Source organism: Stomoxys calcitrans, chromosome 2, assembly GCF_963082655.1.
Source record: "Stomoxys calcitrans chromosome 2, idStoCalc2.1, whole genome shotgun sequence".
In the NCBI taxonomy this organism is placed as follows: Eukaryota; Metazoa; Arthropoda; class Insecta; order Diptera; family Muscidae; genus Stomoxys; species Stomoxys calcitrans.
The window spans coordinates 84,143,110-84,163,826 of NC_081553.1; the positions used below are offsets into that span (position 1 = coordinate 84,143,110).

Below are 20,717 nucleotides of genomic sequence, written 5' to 3' on the forward strand. Positions count from 1 at the left end.
CATTCTTATTACGAAAGTAATTAATTAAAAATATTGACGATAGTCCTGCTGCATGGGAAAATTAATAAAAGTACATACATTAAAAAAAAAAAACTAATTAATGGATGACAATAGCAAGACAGAAATGTGGTAAATGGGCGTAGAGCATTCCACATAACGAACAGTGTTTAACAGAACAGAATTTAATATGAATAGTAGTCATGAAAAATCGAAAGCAGCCAACAGCATCAAGATGATGCTGGAACTTTTTCATGAAAAACTAATTTGAAAATAATAAAAAAATGTTATTTACATCCGATTTTTGGATTAACGTCTCTTACCTATAACAACCAGCGGTGAGAATATTAAAAAAAAAAATATTCTTGTTCCTCATTTTTGTGCTAATAAAAATTGATTTTTTTTTATTTGTACCACATTGCTATATACAGTTATTTTAGTTTAATAGTATATTTGCGTATTTTGAAAAACTTTAATTATTTTATATGCATAAATTGCTTTGCTATGAAATGATTTATTGAGAAATCCGTCATAAATGAATTTATTCATTAAGAATGGCATGCCGCAACGGTCGTTGTCGACGTACTTGCATGGTTATTACATCTAATTGAAATTTAATTGAATATATTTAAGCGTATGCTAACATTGTGTTTCTGCGGTTGTCAGGGTTTTCACACACCGATGGCAACAGAAATTATGAATAATAGTTGCCTTAATATTTTCTGTTTTCATATTGTTAGCCGTAAGGTGTAGGAATGGCACTGGTTGGTATTAATCGGGTATATTAAAGCAAATCGGAAAAGTCTAAAGTTACTTCGAAACATCTTCTTACATATAACAAGTAAGAGCATGCTAAGTTCGGCCTGTCCGAATCGAGTCGAGTTCTATGCTCGGTATCTCTTTTTAGGCAAACAAAGAATATTGAATAAGAACTGTTATGATATTGCAGCTATATCAAGTTATAGTCCGATTCGGACCATAAATGAATGCTGAACATTGTAGAAGTCATTGTGTAATATTTCAGTTCATTCTGATAAGAATTACGCCTTGTAGGGGCTCAAGAAGCAAAATTGGGAGATCGGTTAATATGGGAGCAGTACCAAGCTATTGATCGATTCAGACTATATTGGACACGTATGTTGAAGGTCATGCGAGAAACCGTTGTACAAAGTTTCATCCAAATCGCATGAGAATTACGGCCTCTAGAGGCTGAAGAAGTCAAGATGCCAGATCGGTTTATATGGCAGCTATATCAGGTTATGTAATGATTTGGGCCATACTTAGCACAGTTAGTGAAAGTCATAATAAAACACCTCATGCTAAATTTCATCCAAATCGGATGAGAATTGCGTGCTCTATTGGCTCAAGAAGTCAAGATCCTAGATCGGTTTATATGAAAGCTATACCAGATTATGAACGGATTTGAAATATACACACAGTTGTTGGAAGTGATAAAAAAATACTACGTGCAAAATTGAAGTCAAATCGGACATGAAATGCGCCCCTAGAGACTCAAGAAGTCAAGACCCAAAATCGGTTTATATGGCAGCTATATCAAAATATGGACCGATTTGGCTCATTTACAATCCCAGACGACCTACACTAATAAGAAGCCGTTGTACAAAAATTTCATCCAAATCGCATGAGAATTACGCCCTCTAGAGGGTCAAGAAGTCAAAATTCCAGATCGGTTTATATGGCAACTATATCAGGTTATGTACTGATTTGCGCCATACCTAGGACAGTTATTGAAAATCATAATAAAACACCTCAAGAAAAATTTCAGCCAAATCGGGTGAGAATTCCAAGCTCTATTGGCTCAAGAAGTCAAGATCCAAGATCGGTTTATATGAAAGCTATACCAGATTATGAACCGATTTGAATCTTACACGCAGTTGTTTGAAGTGATACCAAAACACTACGTGCAAAATTTCAGTCAAGTCGGACGAGAATTGCGCCCTCTACAGGCTCAAGAAGTCAGTATACCCCCATCCTATGGATGGTATTTTGGGGGCCGCCCATCCCCGAAAAGCACAAATTTACGGGCATAGCAATATGGGGCTCAGATCATTTTGGAAGTACCCCACAAAAGTGATATCAATTTTCCTGAAAAAGTTTCTATGGGACCAACCCACCCCATAACACCACTCAAATGGCAAATAGAATACGAAGCCGCCCCATCTCCCAAACCGGATATATTTGCCTACTATGCAAATATGAGGCGCAAATCAAAGGTATCTTGGAGTAGACCACGAATCTGATATCAACATTCGGAACCAAATAGGGGACGTCCCACCTCCATAATAACCCCCAAATAGTAAGTATTTGCTCACCATGGCAATTTAGGTCTTAAAGAGAGTGGAACTCTCGACAAAGCGGACATATTTGCTGACTTTTGCAATAAGGGGTTTAAATGAAAGATATTTGAGATTTGAAAACGAATTTGATATCCAACTTTGAGTCCAATGGCAATATGGGGTTCGAATAAATGATAATGAGAGTAGAGCATGATGCTGATTTTTTTTAGGGCTAAGAGTTTTGTGGGGAACCCCACTTCCCAAAACACACCTAAATTAGTCATATTTACCGACATCTTTACCGGTCAATGTGGAGCTCAAATGAAATGTATTGGGGAGTAGAGCACGAAATTGGTAGCCATTTTCGGTATACTGGGGGTCTACAATTATTTATTGACCATCGTAACATGAGGCTCAAGTACAGGTATTTAGAAGTAGAATACGAATCTGATCTCTAAATGTGGGATCATGTATTTGGGCACCGCCCCTTCCCCAGGAGTACAAATTTACCGACCAAATGAAAGGTATTTGAGATTAGAAAACGAATATGATAACCATTTTTGGACCAAGTGATTGGGTACGCCTCATCCCATAAACTTCCCTCTAACCAATGACAATATGGGGTTAAAATAAATGGTATTTGAGAGAAGAGCACGATGCGGATATTTTTTCGGGGCCAAGTGTCTGGGGACGAACTCACCACGAAAACAACCATTAATCGGACACACATATTTACGGGTCAGGTCAATATGGGACTCAAATAAAAGGTATTTGGGAGTAGATCACGAAATTCATACCCACTTTCTGGGGTCCACCCCCCAAAACACTAATAAATCGGACATACATATTTACGGGTCAGGGCAATATGGGACTCAAATAAAAGGTATTTGGGAGAATATCAGGAAATTCATATTCATACCCACATTCGGAACCACGTTTCTGGTGGTCCACACCACCCCCTAAACCCACCAACCTTGGGAGCCTTCTTATTCCCATAATCCCCATGAGAATATGAGGTTGATCGAAGTCTCGTCATTATGGATTTTAGCGTAAAGGAAGACTTGAGGAGCTTGGAACCATCTGTTTCCACTTTCGGAACCACGTTTCTGGTGGTCCACACCACCCCCTAAACCCACCAACCTTGGGAGCCTTCTTACTCCCATAATCCCCATGAGAATATGAGGTTGATCAAAGTCTCATCATTATGGATTTTAGGGTAAAGGAGCTTCGAACTATCTGTTCGTTATTTGTAAAGGTTGTCTAGGTCTGGCAGCCCGATAAAGCAAGTTTTGCGACAACAAAGGCCTACAGAGAACAGCAGGAAGACACCTAAAAAATAAATGTACATGGTAGATATGCAGCAAATGGCAAGCTCACACCTTATACCAGCAAACGTTGTTGACGCTTACGACTCTCAACGACCAAAATATAAAATACTCCTTTAAATTCGTTGAGCTATTGTAAGTGTTTTTGCCGTATTTTACATTTTGAGCGATATTCACCAAATTGTTTCCCCTCATATTGGCTTTAACTGAATAGAAGACACACACACACCGCTACAGCACAAAATTATGGGAGCTGAAATTAATTTGAGTGTTTTGTAATGGCTTATGTAAAGTATAAAATTAAAGTAACTGTGTCACTTTTGATAAGACGGAGACAGACAGCAAGTTCGTCACTGATAAAAGCAACTGTCATCCAAAAATAAAATGGATAGTGCAAAAAATCACAGTATATCCATGCCGCTTAACAACATTTGATGTCTCAATTCTCTGCTTGCTTTGGCTTCATATGATACTCATCTGAGTGGTGCTCAAACAATAGACGCTGTCCGACGACCAAGTTGAAAAACACATCCCCATACTCACATTACTGAGACGTTTGCGCATCTCTCACTTTATTGTATGTGTGCGTGTGTTTCTAGCTTACTTCGTTTTAAGGTGGCATGCGTAACAAGCAATTGCTTTGGCCAAAGTAGCTATTGAGTGCCAAATTTTCGGTATCATGCCGTTCTCTGATACAGACCTATAAGCTTTGCGTTCTTTTACTCAAAACCATGGAAGGTATTGTGGACACCATGATAAAGAGTAGGACATCCAGCGAAATGCTCAAATACAAGGAGCTTGCCTATGTCAAGGAAATGTCAGTGGAGATTGCCCTGCACGAGGTTGTGCATAAGATGGAAGAATCATTCGATGTCACTGGGACGTTTAACAATGTGCGAACTGACACACTGATCCAATCCTTAGGCCAATAACGGGTGGACCGGGTCTTTAGCGACTGGATAAACCATATGCTAAGAGATCGGTAGATAGTGTGTTGGTCCCAGAACATAAATATAAGGAAGAAAGTGCCACAGAGCACAGCACAAGGGGCATTATTCGCCACTCCTATGGGTGACCACCATAAATAACCTATTATGGATACTGACTGAGAAATAAATTGAACCCGTCTGCTATGCAGACGATGTTATGATATTTCTAAGGGGTATCAGTTATGCAGAAGGCCCGAAAGGATCTTGCAGGTGTCAAACGGCTAGGCATGACCTATGGGTCTCAATGTTAACCCAGAGAAGACTGAAATCTGCCTGTTCACGAGGCAAAGGTGGGCCAATTTGACGCACCACGTTTCATCAATAGAACGATTTCGAAATTTGACAAGGTCAAATAAAGGGTGATTTTTTAGCTAATATCTTTTTGGCAACATTTGTTTACACATATCACACACGTCTCGTGTTTTGTTTCACTGCCAAACAACTTCAGTTTAGTCTATAATTTAACCATTAATCGTCTTACAAACGAACAACACTTGCAAATTATGGAATTTTATTATCAAAATGAGTGTTAAGAAAGTTAATCCCACGCTGGGTACGTAAATAAGCAGAATTGTCGAGAGCATTGTAAGAGCAATCAATGCATCAAGAAAAAGTGACAGTTTGGTGCGGTTTATGGGCTGGTGGCATCATTTGCCCGTACTTCTTCAAGTATGATGCGAATCGTAACGTAACTGTGAATAGTGAGTGTTACCGTGAGATGCTGTCCAACTTTTTTTTCCCAAAATGGAAGAATGTATTGTCAACGAGACAACGCCATATGCCACACAGAACGCGTAACAATGGACATATTGAGAGGCGAGTTCGGTGACCATTTTGTTTCACATTCGGGACCGGTCAATTGGCCTCCTAGATCGTATGATTTAATACCTTTAGACTATTTTATGTGGATCTATGTAAAAGCTCATGTCATATATTGTACAAGCCTGCTTCAATTGACAAACTGGAAGACAACATTGAAGCATTTATTCGTAAGAATCCGGCCGAAATGTTGGAAGGAATATGCCAAAATTGGACTAGGCGAATGGATCATTTGAGTAGCAATCACGGTCAACACTTGCATGAAATTATCATCAAACATTAAATTTTATGGACCATACTATAGATTCAAATAAAGTCTTCATGCATTTTTCTGAATTTTATGTGTTTTTTTTTTAAACTTTCCAATATCTCTCAAAAAATCACTCTTTACATATTCGGCCCACAGACATACCGCTTCAGTGTGAGACATCCACGACTAGGATAATGAAAAAGATCGGAGAGTGGATAGAGATCATAGCATCCCGGTAAAGTTGAAAAGACAATCGGAAACCTGTATGGAATGTTAGAGGTTTAGAATCGGATACCCTAGGCAACATTAGAGATCGAATGCGCTGCAATGCTGCCAGCCGCCAACCCTGGGTTGACGGAACTCTGACATTGCCATGTGGGAGATCATGGTATATAGATGGATCAAAGCTAGAGGACGGAGTGGGCCTGGGAGAGAGAACTCAGGGACCGAGTTCTGTTTTCGACTGCTTGATCATATTACGATCTCACAGGCAGAGATCCAGGCAATCAAGGAAAGTGTGAGGTGGAGTGGTGTTCACGCGAGGATGTTGAGTATGATCATCTTTACGGATAATACACTGACCATAAGGGCAATAACAACCAGAACAGTAAGGTTACGAACAGTCTTGCAGTGTAAGAAGGAGATCAACGCCTTCTCTGAGGATGGGAAAATCCGCGTATCGTTTGGGTGCCGGGCCATAACGGAGTAAGGGGAAATGAAAGGGCAGACGATTTGGCGGTGAAGGCCAGAGAACTGCCGAACCAGAAGCCTTTCGGGACGACGCAGTCCGAGTTAAGGGAGTGGGCGACGAATGCGCATGCAACATTGTGGAACAGCGAAACTGTTGGTAGGACAACGAAAATCCTAGGGGGGGATCCAGACCGAAAGAAGACTAGGCTATTACTGAAAGGAAGCAAAAAGGAGGTCAGTGTAGCTATTGGTATCATAACGGGACACATAGGACTACGAGCTCACTTATGTTAAATCGGTGCGGCAAGTGATAGCATGTGTAGGGCATGCGGGGAAGATGATGAGACGTTGGAGCATTTCCTTTGCCCGGCTTTCGCGTCCAACAGATACCGGCACTTAGGTGCAGACACAATACCAGACATGAACCAACTTCGAGGAGAGGTAACGCGGAATTCCTAACTGAAAATTTTCTTTTTAGAGGTTATTTTATAGTTTTTAGAGCGCACAATAAGCCGATTACTGGCTTAGGTGTATGTCCATAGTGGCATGGGGCGAATTAATATCTGCACCCTCTTTTCAATCTAACCTAACCCGATTTTGTGCGAGGGGAAAACATATCGTACGGGTTATCGTTATCCAATCCCCATAATATTTCGTTTTTTTGCTGATTGGAATCAAAGAAAAAATTGCGGATATTTGTTGCTCTTTTTGCAAAAAAAAAAATCTCCTTTATAGCGTGAGGCGGTCCAATGTACATCGTCGCACACAAATAAACCTTTGACTAATATGTACATATTTACATACATGAATATGCAAATTGAAAACATCATATTAAAGCTCCTAATTAAAATTGTTGATTCATTTTACAAATTGGACAGATAGTAGTTGTAGTAGTCGCGATTATTGTTTTCCAACAAAAGCATTAGTACTGGAGTTTTATGAATTTTCCTTTAATTAAAACGAACTTTGCCCTAGAGCAGATATTGATGCAAAAAAAGATGCACACATATAAACATTTTTTTGTTGATTGCGAATCATTTGAATACGATTATACTATACCAAATACATATGAAAAGAGAACGATAAAAAGTATGTTTTAATTGGACGCTATGCTCGTCTATAAAAAAAAATCAATCGAACTACATTGAATGGAAAACGATTAAGGAAAGGCAAAAGTCGGGCGGAGTTGAATTTTTTTGCAAATTTGCCCATAAACATTCCATTAAGGAACAGGAGCCAAACAAACTGGGTGGAGCTGACTAAATTGTATCCTACACCACAGAGTCTTCTTGCTAATATTAAGAATTTTCAATTTTGTAAAGATTTTTGCGGCTATAAAACGCATATCGGATTAAAGATGTATATGGGAGCTATATCTGAAACTGGACCATTTTCGATGAAAATTTGCACAATAATTTATAGCTCAAACAAAACACCTCCTCCAAATTTTTAACGACTTTAAAAAAATTGAATGAAAGCTATATCGCCTATATAAATATCTATCTATATCGTCTTAAATTTCTGAACGTCAATGCTGGTGGGATAGTCATTAGTCGGAAATCGATTTCACATACGAATGGTTCGGGCAAAAAATTAATTTTCTCGGTAATGCATGGATATGCCTGGAGCACACACCATGAAAGCAACGATAGAGCAGTACAAGGCTACCCACATTCCGACGATGTTTAAGAGAAGCAATAGAGTGGGACACCCTACTGTTCCCAAACAACACCATCGTTCTCTCTTGAACCCGGTCAAGTAGATCCATGGATGACCTTGGAGCTCCTGCCCATATATGAGAGTTATACTCCATCCCCGGCACGATGTAGGTAGTATAGATATTAAGATGATCAGAAGAGGTCAAATTCTTCTTGCACAGCTTAAGAAAGTCCGAACACTTGAATGCTTCTTTCGACACTTTGAATACGTGTTTTGAACAACGGACATCGCATTGTATCTTCATGCCCATCTGATCGAGAGCATTTGACTGCTCAATGTCTATACCGTCGATAGATATTGAATATTGTAGTGGGTCAGTGAATCGCTTATGTAGAAACAGCACTGCGTCTTCTGTGCGTTAAAGTCTACTCTGTTCATTCTACCCCACTCGGAAATGACCAACAAGTCCTGGGAGAGAGTCTCATTCATAATGCGCTTCCTGTTCACAATTTCTTGAGGACTGGGCCTATGGTCGAATGAATATGAACGACACAGACTACTGTCATCGTCAAATGAGTAGACTGGATTCGAAGTCTGACCTAATAGATCATCAATGAAAATAAAAAAAGGGAAGGGGGAAGAACAGAGACTTGTGGCATACCTGTGGTCAATATATACTCATCGGATGAGAACCCCTCTACAACAACTCGTAAAGAGCGATCTCTGAGAATGTTCGATATTAATCCAACGAAGTTATTACCATCTCCAAAAGCGACAAGCTTTGATAAAAATGCACCGTGCCAGACTCAAATGCCTTGGAGATATATAGAGCCACGACCTTACTCTCACCAAATTGGTGAAAAGAGCGAATCCAAAGATCCGACAGAAATGTCAATATGTCTTTCGTAGAGAGATTTCTGCGGAACCCATACTGTCTATCGCTAAGAAGGCCATTGGACTCTAGGTATCTCTCAAGATGGTGGTTGACCATATTCTCAATAACCATGAAGAGCGCGGAGCATATCGCAATTGGCCGGTAATTCCCAAGGTCGTTGTGGAAGATGGAATGAAAAGAGATAGAATTTGATATTTAACATGGTTATAATAAACATGAGAATATACCGCGAAAAAGTTCGAACATAACCCTCGTATGTTGGCAAAATGTATTCTAAGCTCACCAATCATTGTGACAATCAGAAATGTTAAAAGTTATCAGTGTGTTCAGACCTACTCTCTTATCGCCATGACTACCCCTACTGTTTTGTGTTATGCCTTAAACGGCGGGATGACAGCGACAAGAGAGCAAAGGTGCAACCTCTGCGCACGAAGCGGGAAAGGAAAGGGAGGAAACGCATACAGCGAAAGCAGGTAGACTTATCTTCTCAAACAGCCAGACAGCCATCAAATCACTGGAGAACGTATTTCTGAACACAAAAACCGCTCTCGATTGTCGGACATCTCCCAACGAGATGGCTGAACAGTTCAAAATTCTCCTATCCTGGATGCCGGGCCACAGAGATATCCCAGGGAATTGTAAAGCGGACGAGACTAGGAACTACATTACACATTCCAGGGAAACTGAAATCTTTGGGTATACCTCTAAAGACATTTAAGCTAAGTTTTCAGGATTAGGGCCGAAGGGCAACGAATGATAGTTGGGCTTTTAAAACGATCTGGATTGTTCAACTGTAGGAACTAGAAGGCATCTTACTTCTTCTGTTCCTTTGGCATCACAATGGACGAAACGTCTAAGTGAGTTTGATGGCAGACTGCCACTTAAACCAAACCTAGCCTAACCTAAAATATTGCTACGACAATATTAAAAAATTAAACTCTAAATAATGAATATAAGAAACTAGCTGAACCGGGCCTGCTCCGCTTCGCCTTCTCTAACTCTCTAATATATTTTTAGGGTGGGGATACTTCGCCCTATATGCGGATAGCCATTGTAGCCTATGACGCTGAACACGCTGAAATTGGCGAGAACATCAGACAAAGCGGTGGTTATCCCCTCTTAATGTTGCCTACATTTACGAGGCACAATGCCACGCATGATCATTCAAAAAGTTTTCCGCAAAGAGGTGTCGCATTGCGGGACACCGTTCGGACTAGGCTATAAAAAAGGTTCCTTATCATAGAGTTTAAACTTGGACGGGAAAGCACTCATTTATGTGTGAGAATTTGCCCCTTCTCGGTTCCAGGTGGTAATGTTTTTCCTTAGGCTAATGTTCTCATTAGGATCCCTTCCACCTCAGACATTTCGACTCAAATATGCACATCAAATTCGTGCTGCACTTCCCAATCCCTTTAATTTGAGTCTTATATTGTCATGAACCGTTTGGAGGGTGTTTTGGGGCTGGGGCGGCCACCGGCACTTTGCACTGAAAATAGATATCAAATTCGTTCTTTATTCCCAACGAAAATTAAGTGCAGTTTAGGGGGTGCTTTAGGGCATACATCAAAACACTTGGCTCCAAAATTGGAAACCAAATTCGTTTTCAACTCTCAAATACCTTTCATTTGAGTTCCATATTGTCATAATGGGTCAAATAACCCATTTGACGTATCTTTAGGACGCAAATTTTAATGTCATATTCGTAATCTACTCCCTAATACCTTTCACTTGAGTCCCATATAGCCATGGTCGGCTAATATGCCCATTTTGGGGTATTTGGGGGTGGGCGACCTCCCATTACTTAGACCTAATATTTCATGTCATATTTGTAATCTACTGCCTAATGCTTTTCATTTGAATCCCATATTGACATGAACTCCGAATATATTTATCTGTTTGAGGAGTTTTGGGGTTGGGGGACCCGCTGGGTACTTGGACCCAAATTTTAATATCATATTCGTTTTCTGGTCTCCAATACCTTTCTCTCGATACCCTTATTGTGCCCATCGGATATGGATGGCGTTTTTAGGGTACGGGGAGGGTCCGCCTTCACCCGATATCTAAAAATTATATAGCCTATGTTTCCTTCCAGACAAACGTACACAATCTATGACAATTTTAAGAAAATCGGTTCATCCAAGTATCATATAGTCATAATGGGTCTAATGGCGATTTTGAGGGGTGGCGTGACCCCCTATACTAATTTTGTTTGCCAGATTCGAAATCTACTCCCGAATACCTTTCATTAAAACGGTCGTCCAATATGTCTGTTTTGGGGAGTTGTGGGGTTGGGTCGGCCCGATGGGTACTTAGACTCAATTTTTAATACCATATTCGTATTCTACTCTCCATAAACTTTCATTTGATACCTATATTGTCGCGATTGGTCCACGTTTGATTTTGGGTTGTTTTTTGGCATAAGTCCCCCTTCCGATATCGAAAAATTATATGTATAACCTATGTTTCCATCCAGACCAACCTACACAATATGCGAAAATTTCGAGAAAATCGGTTCTGCCATTTTTGAGTCTATACGGAATAACCAAACAAATCCAAATTGAAGTTTATATATAAGATTTTATCAAAATTGGACAGGGAATCGAGGGTAAGGCGTTAATGCGTCAATAAACAGCAATGCTGTCAAATGTAACAACAACTAATTTTTAAATATTTGAGGCAAATGTTATTTTCACATCGCTATCTTAATACTTTCGTAGAGGCCGTATATATGCAAAAAAGGTTATATTGTAGCTGCTGAATAATAAAGGACCTAAAGCGTTTGACTTTTTTATGCAATTTATTGCAGAAATATGAACGGACTTATCATTGATGTATATACCAATTTTTGTATTTTTGAATGTGAAATCTTCTATCTTCCTCCACTTTTGTTACAACATGTGGACATAAAAAATTTACATTTTATTTTTTTATCATAAAATATATCAAAATGTATGCGAACTTTTGATGTGAGTGCTGGAATACATTAAATTTACATGCACATATCAGAGGAGATGTCAATTGGGCACAGGGGTTGAATTAAATGTTTAATTAAATGTATCTCTATGATATATATAAAACAATAGTGTTACAGGTTGATATTCGGCCAGATGAAACGGCTGAACATAAAAACTTGAAACTTGGCACCATCCAATCGAAGAAAAAATGTTAAAAAATCTGACATTTGAGAGCGAAAAGAGACTAGTCTTTTAAATAATGGGAAAAATTGCAATTTTCTGAAAACGAAAATTGAAAAATTTTTAAGGAAAGTACTAATAAAGGTATCTTAAAACTTCTTTTTTAGTTTAACAAAAAAAAAAAATGGTTTTGACAATAAAAAAAAAATGCTGCCCGAATTTTTCACAGAAATACCCAAATAATACGTCTAGGTCAAGGATGGTTTCCAAAACTGCACTTTCTGGTAAATTTGTAGTGGAACTACACTGAATCAAAAAAGATTTTGCATGGGCTTAGGGATATATGAAGAACAAGAACATTAGACCAAATGGCTTTGAATCTGACTTTGAGTTTTGAGAACTCGAGTACTTTTTCCAATTTTTGATAAAAAAAAGTTGTCTATTATAAAGTTGAATGTAACATATTTTTTTATACCCTCCACCATAAGATGGGGGGTATACTAATTTCGTCATTCTGTTTGTAACTACTCGAAATATTCGTCTGAGACCCCATAAAGTATATATATTCTTGATCGTCGTGACATTTTATGTCGATCTAGCCATGTCCGTCCGTCTGTCCGTCCGTCCGTCCGTCCGTCCGTCTGTCTGTCGAAAGCACGCTAACTTCCGAAGGAGTAAAGCTAGCCGCTTGAAATTTTGCACAAATACTTCTTATTAGTGTAGGTCGGTTGGTATTGTAAATGGGCCATATCGGTCCATGTTTTGATATTGGACCCATATAAACCGATCTTGGGTCTTGACTTCTTGAGCCTCTAGAGTGCGCAATTCTTATCCGATTGGGATGAAATTTTGCACGACGTGTTTTGTTATGATATCAAACAACTGTGCCAAGTATGGTTCAAATCGGTTCATAACCTGATATAGCTGCCATATAAACCGATCTTGGGTCTTGACTTCTTGAGCCTCTAGCGTGCGCAATTCTTATCCGATCAGAATGAAATTTTGCATGACGTGTTTTGTTATGATATCCAACAACTGTGCCAAGTATGGTTGAAATCGGTCCATAACCTGATATAGCTGCCATATAAACCGATCTTGGGTCTTGACTTCTTGAGCCTCTAGAGTGCGCAATTCTTATCCGATTGAAATGAAATTTTGCACGACGTGTTTTGTTATTATATCCAACAACTGTGCCAAGTATGGTTGAAATCGGTCCATAACCTGATATAGCTGCCATATAAACCGATCTGGGGTCTTGACTTCTTGAGCCTCTAGAGGGCGCAATTCTTATCCGAATGGAATGGAATTTCGCACGACGTGTTTTGTTATGATACCCAACAACTGTGCCAAGTATGGTTTAAATCGGTCCATAACCTGATATAGCTGCCATATAAACCGATCTTGGGTCTTGACTTCTTGAGCCTCTAGAGGGCACAATTCTTATCCGATTTGAATGAATTTTTGCACGAAGTATTTCGTTATTATATCCAACAACTGTGCCAAGTATGGTTGAAATCGGTCTATAACCTGATATAGCTGTCATATAAACAGATCTGGGGATTTGACTTCTTGAGCTTTTAGAGGGCGTAATTCCTATCCGATTTGGCTGAAATTTTGCATGACGTATTTTATTTTTACTTTCAACAACTGTGTCAAATAAGGTTCAAATCGGTTCATAACCTGATATAGCTGCCATATAAACCGATCTGGGATCTTGACTTCTTGACCCCTAGAGGTCGCAATTATTATCCGATATGCCTGAAATTTTGTACGACGGATCCTCTCAAGACCATCAACAAACGTGTTTATTATGGTCTGAATCGGTCTATAGCCCGATACAGATCCCATATAAATCTTTCTCTCTATTTTACTTCGTGAGCCCCAATGGGCGCAATTCTTATACGAATTGGCTGAAATTTTACACAGGTCTCCAACATATAATTTAATTGTGGTCCGAACCGGACCATATCTTGATATCGTTTTAATAGCAGAGCAACTCTTTTCTTATATCCTTTTTTGCCTAAGAAGAGATGCCGGGAAAAGAACTCGACAAATGCGATCCATGGTGGAGGGTATATAAGATTCGGCCCGGCCGAACTTAGCACGCTTTTACTTGTTTTATTAAATTTCACTGCAAATGCATATGTAATATGTCCTCTTTACATAGGAAATGGAGAAAGTCAAGGTGCTATCGCAAGTTTTTTTTTCAATACGACTTTTCAATTGTGTGACGTTCGAAGCCATCAATACAACTTCCGGCAGATGCACAGAATCATGTGTATACCTTGGGAGTAGTATAAATTGGGTAGACAAAAAATATGCCATTGCACAAAAACACATGCATTGGGAAAAGTACAGCTAATAGGCAGGGTTGTCGAGCGTGGTTATTATGATTATCATAGAGGCGTTTTCGCAATAAATTTGGTATAAGTACAACATACTAACGTACGGAGTTGAAGCCTTCACACCTAATATGGCTGATGAGTAATTCTGAACCAGACGGCCAGAGAACTGCCCCCGATAAACTAGGTTAACTCGAAGCCTTTCGGGTCGACGCAGTCCGACTTAAGGGCGTGGACGAAAAACGCGCATGTAACAGTGTGGAACAGCGAAACAGTCGATAGGACGACGAAAATCCTATAGGGTGATCCGGATAGTGAGAGGAAGAGGCTATTACTAAAAGGAAGTAAGAAGGAGGTCAGTATAGCCTTCGGTATCCTAACGAGACACATAGGACTAGGACCACACTTAAGCAAAATCGGTGGGGCAAGTTATAGCTTGTGTACGGAATGTGGGGAAGACGATGAGACGTTGGAGCATTTCCTATATAATTGCCCGGATTTCGGGGCTAACAGACATCGGTACTTAGGTGGGGACACGATACCAACTTAAAGAAGTAGTATGGAAAAAATTTAGGATTTGGTAAGTAGTGCGGAATTCCGAACTTAAAATTTTCTTTTTCGAGGTTACTTTTTAGTTTTTAGAAAGCACAACAAGCCGATTGCTGGCTTAGGTGTATGTCCATAGTGACATGGGGCGGATGAATATCTGCCCCCACTTTTCAACCTTACCTAACCTAATTCTAAACCAAACTACGAAACTCATCCCATAGTGGTTGGTGTGTGTTGCGATCTCTGGCTTTCCCTTCAATGAGTTCGTTTCGAAAAAGAAACAAACAGAAAACACTTTTACTTTACTTGGTCAAACCAATTTTACTGTTTATTAAAGAAATTTTGGCCTAAAAAACCAAAAGAAAAACATCTTTGACAATAAGTTTTTTTAGAAAAAAATCTGTGCAAGACGGAAGTAGTTCTTTTCAGCAGGGGATACAATGGAGTCTGTCCCCTTGGGTGGGGAGAATGTTTCATTTGCAGAAAAATACTTGGGTGTTTTGCTGGACTATGGATATTGGACTTCAAATCCAACATTTTGGAAAGGGCAAGAAAGGCAACTCTTGCCCTATACAACTGCAAGAGGGTCATTGGCAAAAGTTGGGGGGTTTAGACCGCGCGTTTTGCAAATGCAATGCAAAATACAAATTTTGCCCATAAACATTTCACTAATGAACATGGGCAAACTTCTCACATATCAATGAGTGCAGTCCGATTCAAGTTTAAGCTCAATGATAAGGGGCCTCCTTTTTATAGCCGAGTCCGAACAGACACCTCTTTGGAGAGAAGTTTTACATGGCATAGTATCTCACAAATGTTGCCAGCATTAGAAGGGGAAAAAGACCGCTGAAATTTTTTTGTTCTGAAGGTCTCGCCCGGATTCGAACCCAGGCGTTCAGCGTCATAGGCGGACATGCTAGCCTCTGCGCTACGGTGGCCTCCGCCGCGTGTCATACATTGGGTATATACTGCAGTTGTCAGACCTATAATGCTATATGGTGTTGTGGTCTGAAGGACGGCGCTTCAAAAATCCACCTACTGCTCAATACTTAACCGGATCCAAAGGATGGCTTGTTAGTGCATCACAGCCGCATTGAGGATGACAACACCTGATGCACTGCATTTAATGCTACATCTTATGCCTCTGGACATTGTGACTAGACAAATTGCAGCGACCATTGCTATGACACTGTGTTATCCTTGATACAATATCCGATGTTCAAGGCAGTGGGGATTAAACCCCACCTGAACCGCTTTTTGATAAAAAAAAAATACTTTACCACTATTCCTGATAGAACCGATTAGAACTACAATACCCCTGGTAACAGAAGTTACATAGACTTCCATACGGATGGGTTCAAACTAAACGACCAGGTGGGCTTTGGGGTGTACTCCAAAGATCAAGAAATGGCCATATCGTAAAGGTTGCCTGACCACTGCAATGTGTATCAAGCGGAGATCTTTGCAATTAAGGTAGTGGTGTAATGGCTAAGATACAATGTCATTACGCCGCTTGGCATTAATATCTTCTCAGACAGCTAGGCAACCATTAAATTCCTGGAGAAGGTATTTCTATATACAAAAACCGCTCTCGACTGTCGCAGATCCCTCAACGATATGGCTGAATAGTTAAAAATTCACCTGTTCTGGGTGCCGGGACACTAAGATATTCCAGGGAATTGTAAAGCGGACGAGCTTGCGAGACTTGGAACTTCCCTACACATTTCAGAGATACTGGAATCTGTGGGTATGCCTCTAGCGAAATGTAAGCTAAGATTTCAGAACTAGGCCCGAAGCACAACGAAAGATAGATGGTCACAAAGAGGGGGCTGTGAGCTTTCCAAAACTATGTGGCCTAATCTGGACTTGAAGAGGTCTACCGCTTTGCTGTCATTGGCTAGAACAGACGTCTCAGTCATTGTGCCGGTCATGACAGGTCACTGTCTAATCGGAAAACATGCTGAGAGACTGAAGGTTGCCAGCAAAGACTTTTACAGAAGCTGTGAGAACATCGAAGAAGAAGAGACTATAGAACACCTTCTGTATGTGTGTCCCGCACTAGCAGCGGGACCAATTTTTTCAGAATCAGTAGCGTGACTTGGGCATAATTTTATGTAAATTGAACATCAAATGCGACCAGTACCTTTATTACAAGAATACATGGACAGACAGACAGACGGACATAGCTAAATCGAAAAAGGCAGTGATTCTAAGCCGATTAGTATACTTATCAATGGGTCTAGCTCTTCTCTTTCTAAGCATTGTAAACAAATGCACTAAGCACAGTGGTAGGGTATAACAAAGAGATATTGGCAACTAATATTAAATTTTTGAGGAAGATTAAGCATATTTTTCCAATATTTAAATGTGTTGCAAACGGAATGTTGAAAAAGAATTCCCCCATCCACAATGGTGGGTATCAAAACTCTTTCGGCAATAGGATTAAACACAAAAGTACAACAGATTACAGCCCTTAGTCGGATTTTTAAGGTTACCAACTGACATTAGCTTACAATGAAAAACGACCCCCTCATCGATGTGTAACTCATCCATGATTTCATTGTGGAAATAAACAAATCATATGATACTAAAAACCAACACTTACTGGCACATTTATCATAAATTCGCATTTTATTTCCAGCGACAGCTGTCAGAGGTCATAATACAACCGCATACGGATGTCGTTTTGCTTCTTCTTATGTGTTTGTGTCTGTAAGGATACTAACAAACACTCACGCAATCTTATGAAATGTTATACAAACACAATGACAACAATGATTGGTGTATATCTCTGTGTAACTGCAATAGCACGTGGCGGTCATGTTTTATATATGTCATCCACACTTACATACATACGAGTACAAAGTAAGTGCGACGATGGTATTCGAATTTACATTTTTTTATGGGACTACGTCGAATATGTAAATGAATGTGGTGAAACACATCATGACTCGACCATGGGGCTAATGGGGAACCAACTACGCAGTTTTGTTTGTTACGAAGCATAACATTTTATGATAGGTCAGATATGCATATACATTCACATGAAAATTGAGAACGTAAAACATGGTTTTTTTATTTATGCACATAGCGTGTTTTTTTATATTGAATAAATAAACAAAAGTTATTTTATTTTTTACTGCAGTAGTTGAAACAATACGTGGAATTGTATCAATCTGTTGTTATATTTCCATTTGATTGCAATGTGTTTGCTATCATACTGGAACGTGTTGCAGTAAATTTGCAACTATTCCATATATAAAAATTTGTCGAAAGCCATGTGTTGATGAAACAACAAGATACCATGTATATCTCATCCATTTAAATGGCCATGCCCCTGTTGGATTGGGATTTTCTTTATAATCCTGGATAATCCTGGCTGAATAGGATTTTCTTTAGAAAATCTTTAATTCAGCCTGGCTGAATAGGATTTTCTTTAGAAAATCTTTAATTCAGCCTGGCTGAATAGGATTTTCTTTAGAAAATCTTTAATTCAGCCTGGCTGAATAGGATTTTCTTTAGAAAATCTTTAATTCAGCCTGGCTGAATAGGATTTTCTTTAGAAAATCTTTAATTCAGCCTGGCTGAATAGGATTTTCTTTAGAAAATCTTTAATTCAGCCTGGCTGAATAGGATTTTCTTTAGAAAATCTTTAATTCAGCCTGGCTGAATAGGATTTTCTTTAGAAAATCTTTAATTCAGCCTGGCTGAATAGGATTTTCTTTAGAAAATCTTTCATTCAGCCTGGCTGAATAGGATTTTCTTTAGAAAATCTTTCATTCAGCCTGGCTGAATAGGATTTTCTTTAGAAAATCTTTCATTCAGCCTGGCTGAATAGGATTTTCTTTAGAAAATCTTTCATTCAGCCTGGCTGAATAGGATTTTCTTTAGAAAATCTTTCATTCAGCCTGGCTGAATAGGATTTTCTTTAGAAAATCTTTCATTCAGCCTGGCTGAATAGGATTTTCTTTAGAAAATCTTTCATTCAGCCTGGCTGAATAGGATTTTCTTTAGAAAATCTTTCATTCAGCCTGGCTGAATAGGATTTTCTTTAGAAAATCTTTCATTCAGCCTGGCTGAATAGGATTTTCTTTAGAAAATCTTTCATTCAGCCTGGCTGAATAGGATTTTCTTTAGAAAATCTTTCATTCAGCCTTGCTGAATAGGATTTTCTTTAGAAAATCTTTAATTCAGCATGGATGATTAGGATTTTCTTTAGAAAATCTTTAATTCAGCATGGCTGAATAGGATATTTTTTAGAAAATCTTTAATTCAGCCTGGCTGAATAGGACTTTCCTTGGAAAACCTTCATTTCTGTTAGGCTATTCAGCCAGTCATTCAGCCTGGCTGAATAGGATTTTCTTTAGAAAATCTTTCATTCAGCCTGGCTGAATAGGATTTTCTTTAGAAAATCTTTCATTCAGCCTGGCTGAATAGGATTTTCTTTAGAAAATCTTTCATTCAGCCTGGCTGAATAGGATTTTCTTTAGAAAATCTTTCATTCAGCCTGGCTGAATAGGATTTTCTTTAGAAAATCTTTCATTCAGCCTGGCTGAATAGGATTTTCTTTAGAAAATCTTTCATTCAGCCTGGCTGAATAGGATTTTCTTTAGAAAATCTTTCATTCAGCCTGGCTGAATAGGATTTTCTTTAGAAAATCTTTCATTCAGCCTGGCTGAATAGGATTTTCTTTAGAAAATCTTTCATTCAGCCTTGCTGAATAGGATTTTCTTTAGAAAATCTTTAATTCAGCATGGATGATTAGGATTTTCTTTAGAAAATCTTTAATTCAGCCTGGCTGAATAGGATTTTCTTTAGAAAATCTTTAATTCAGCCTGGCTGAATAGGATTTTCTTTAGAAAATCTTTAATTCAGCCTGGCTGAATAGGATTTTCTTTAGAAAATCTTTAATTCAGCCTGGCTGAATAGGATTTTCTTTAGAAAATCTTTCATTCAGCCTGGCTGAATAGGATTTTCTTTAGAAAATCTTTCATTCAGCCTGGCTGAATAGGATTTTCTTTAGAAAATCTTTCATTCAGCCTGGCTGAATAGGATTTTCTTTAGAAAATCTTTCATTCAGCCTGGCTGAATAGGATTTTCTTTAGAAAATCTTTCATTCAGCCTGGCTGAATAGGATTTTCTTTAGAAAATCTTTCATTCAGCCTGGCTGAATAGGATTTTCTTTAGAAAATCTTTCATTCAGCCTGGCTGAATAGGATTTTCTTTAGAAAATCTTTCATTCAGCCTGGCTGAATAGGATTTTCTTTAGAAAATCTTTCATTCAGCCTGGCTGAATAGGATTTTCTTTAGAAAATCTTTAATTCAGCCTGGCTGAATAGGATTTTCTTTAGAAAATCTTTAATTCAGCATGGATGATTAGGATTTTCTTTAGAAAATCTTTAATTCAGCATGGCTGAATAGGATATTTTTTAGAAAATCTTTAATTCAGCCTGGCTGAATAGGACTTTCCTTGGAAAACCTTCATTTCTGTTAGGCTAAATGACGTATTGCTTAGAAAATCTTCATTCCAGTAAGGCTTCGCCCATTACTTTATAAAGTCGGCATCGCCCGACCTTAGCCTTTCTTCCTGGTTTATTCTACAAAATATGCAACAGCATGCATCCAAGTTTTGTTGGCTTTCGCATAATTCTTTATAACAAATGTTAGTCGTTATGACCATTTCAATGCTTTCTGTTATTCAAATGTGATGGGACTTACCAACATTGTTGAAATGTGATGCAATTTTCTTCGCCATTGTCGGGATATCCTGT

General features: G+C 38.9%; 1 protein-coding gene across 2 annotated transcripts in view; it reads right to left on the bottom strand.

The window, feature by feature from the left end:
- The window catches only part of LOC106083314 (uncharacterized), a 254,888-nt gene that overhangs the window by 115,001 nt on the left and 119,170 nt on the right, over positions 1–20,717 (bottom strand). For both annotated transcript variants that reach the window (XM_059361528.1, XM_059361527.1), the window contains one exon: positions 20,665–20,713. In XM_059361528.1, the coding sequence (XP_059217511.1) occupies positions 20,665–20,701 (37 nt within the window). In that variant the 5' untranslated portion in view covers positions 20,702–20,713. The remainder of the gene's footprint in view (positions 1–20,664; positions 20,714–20,717) is intronic.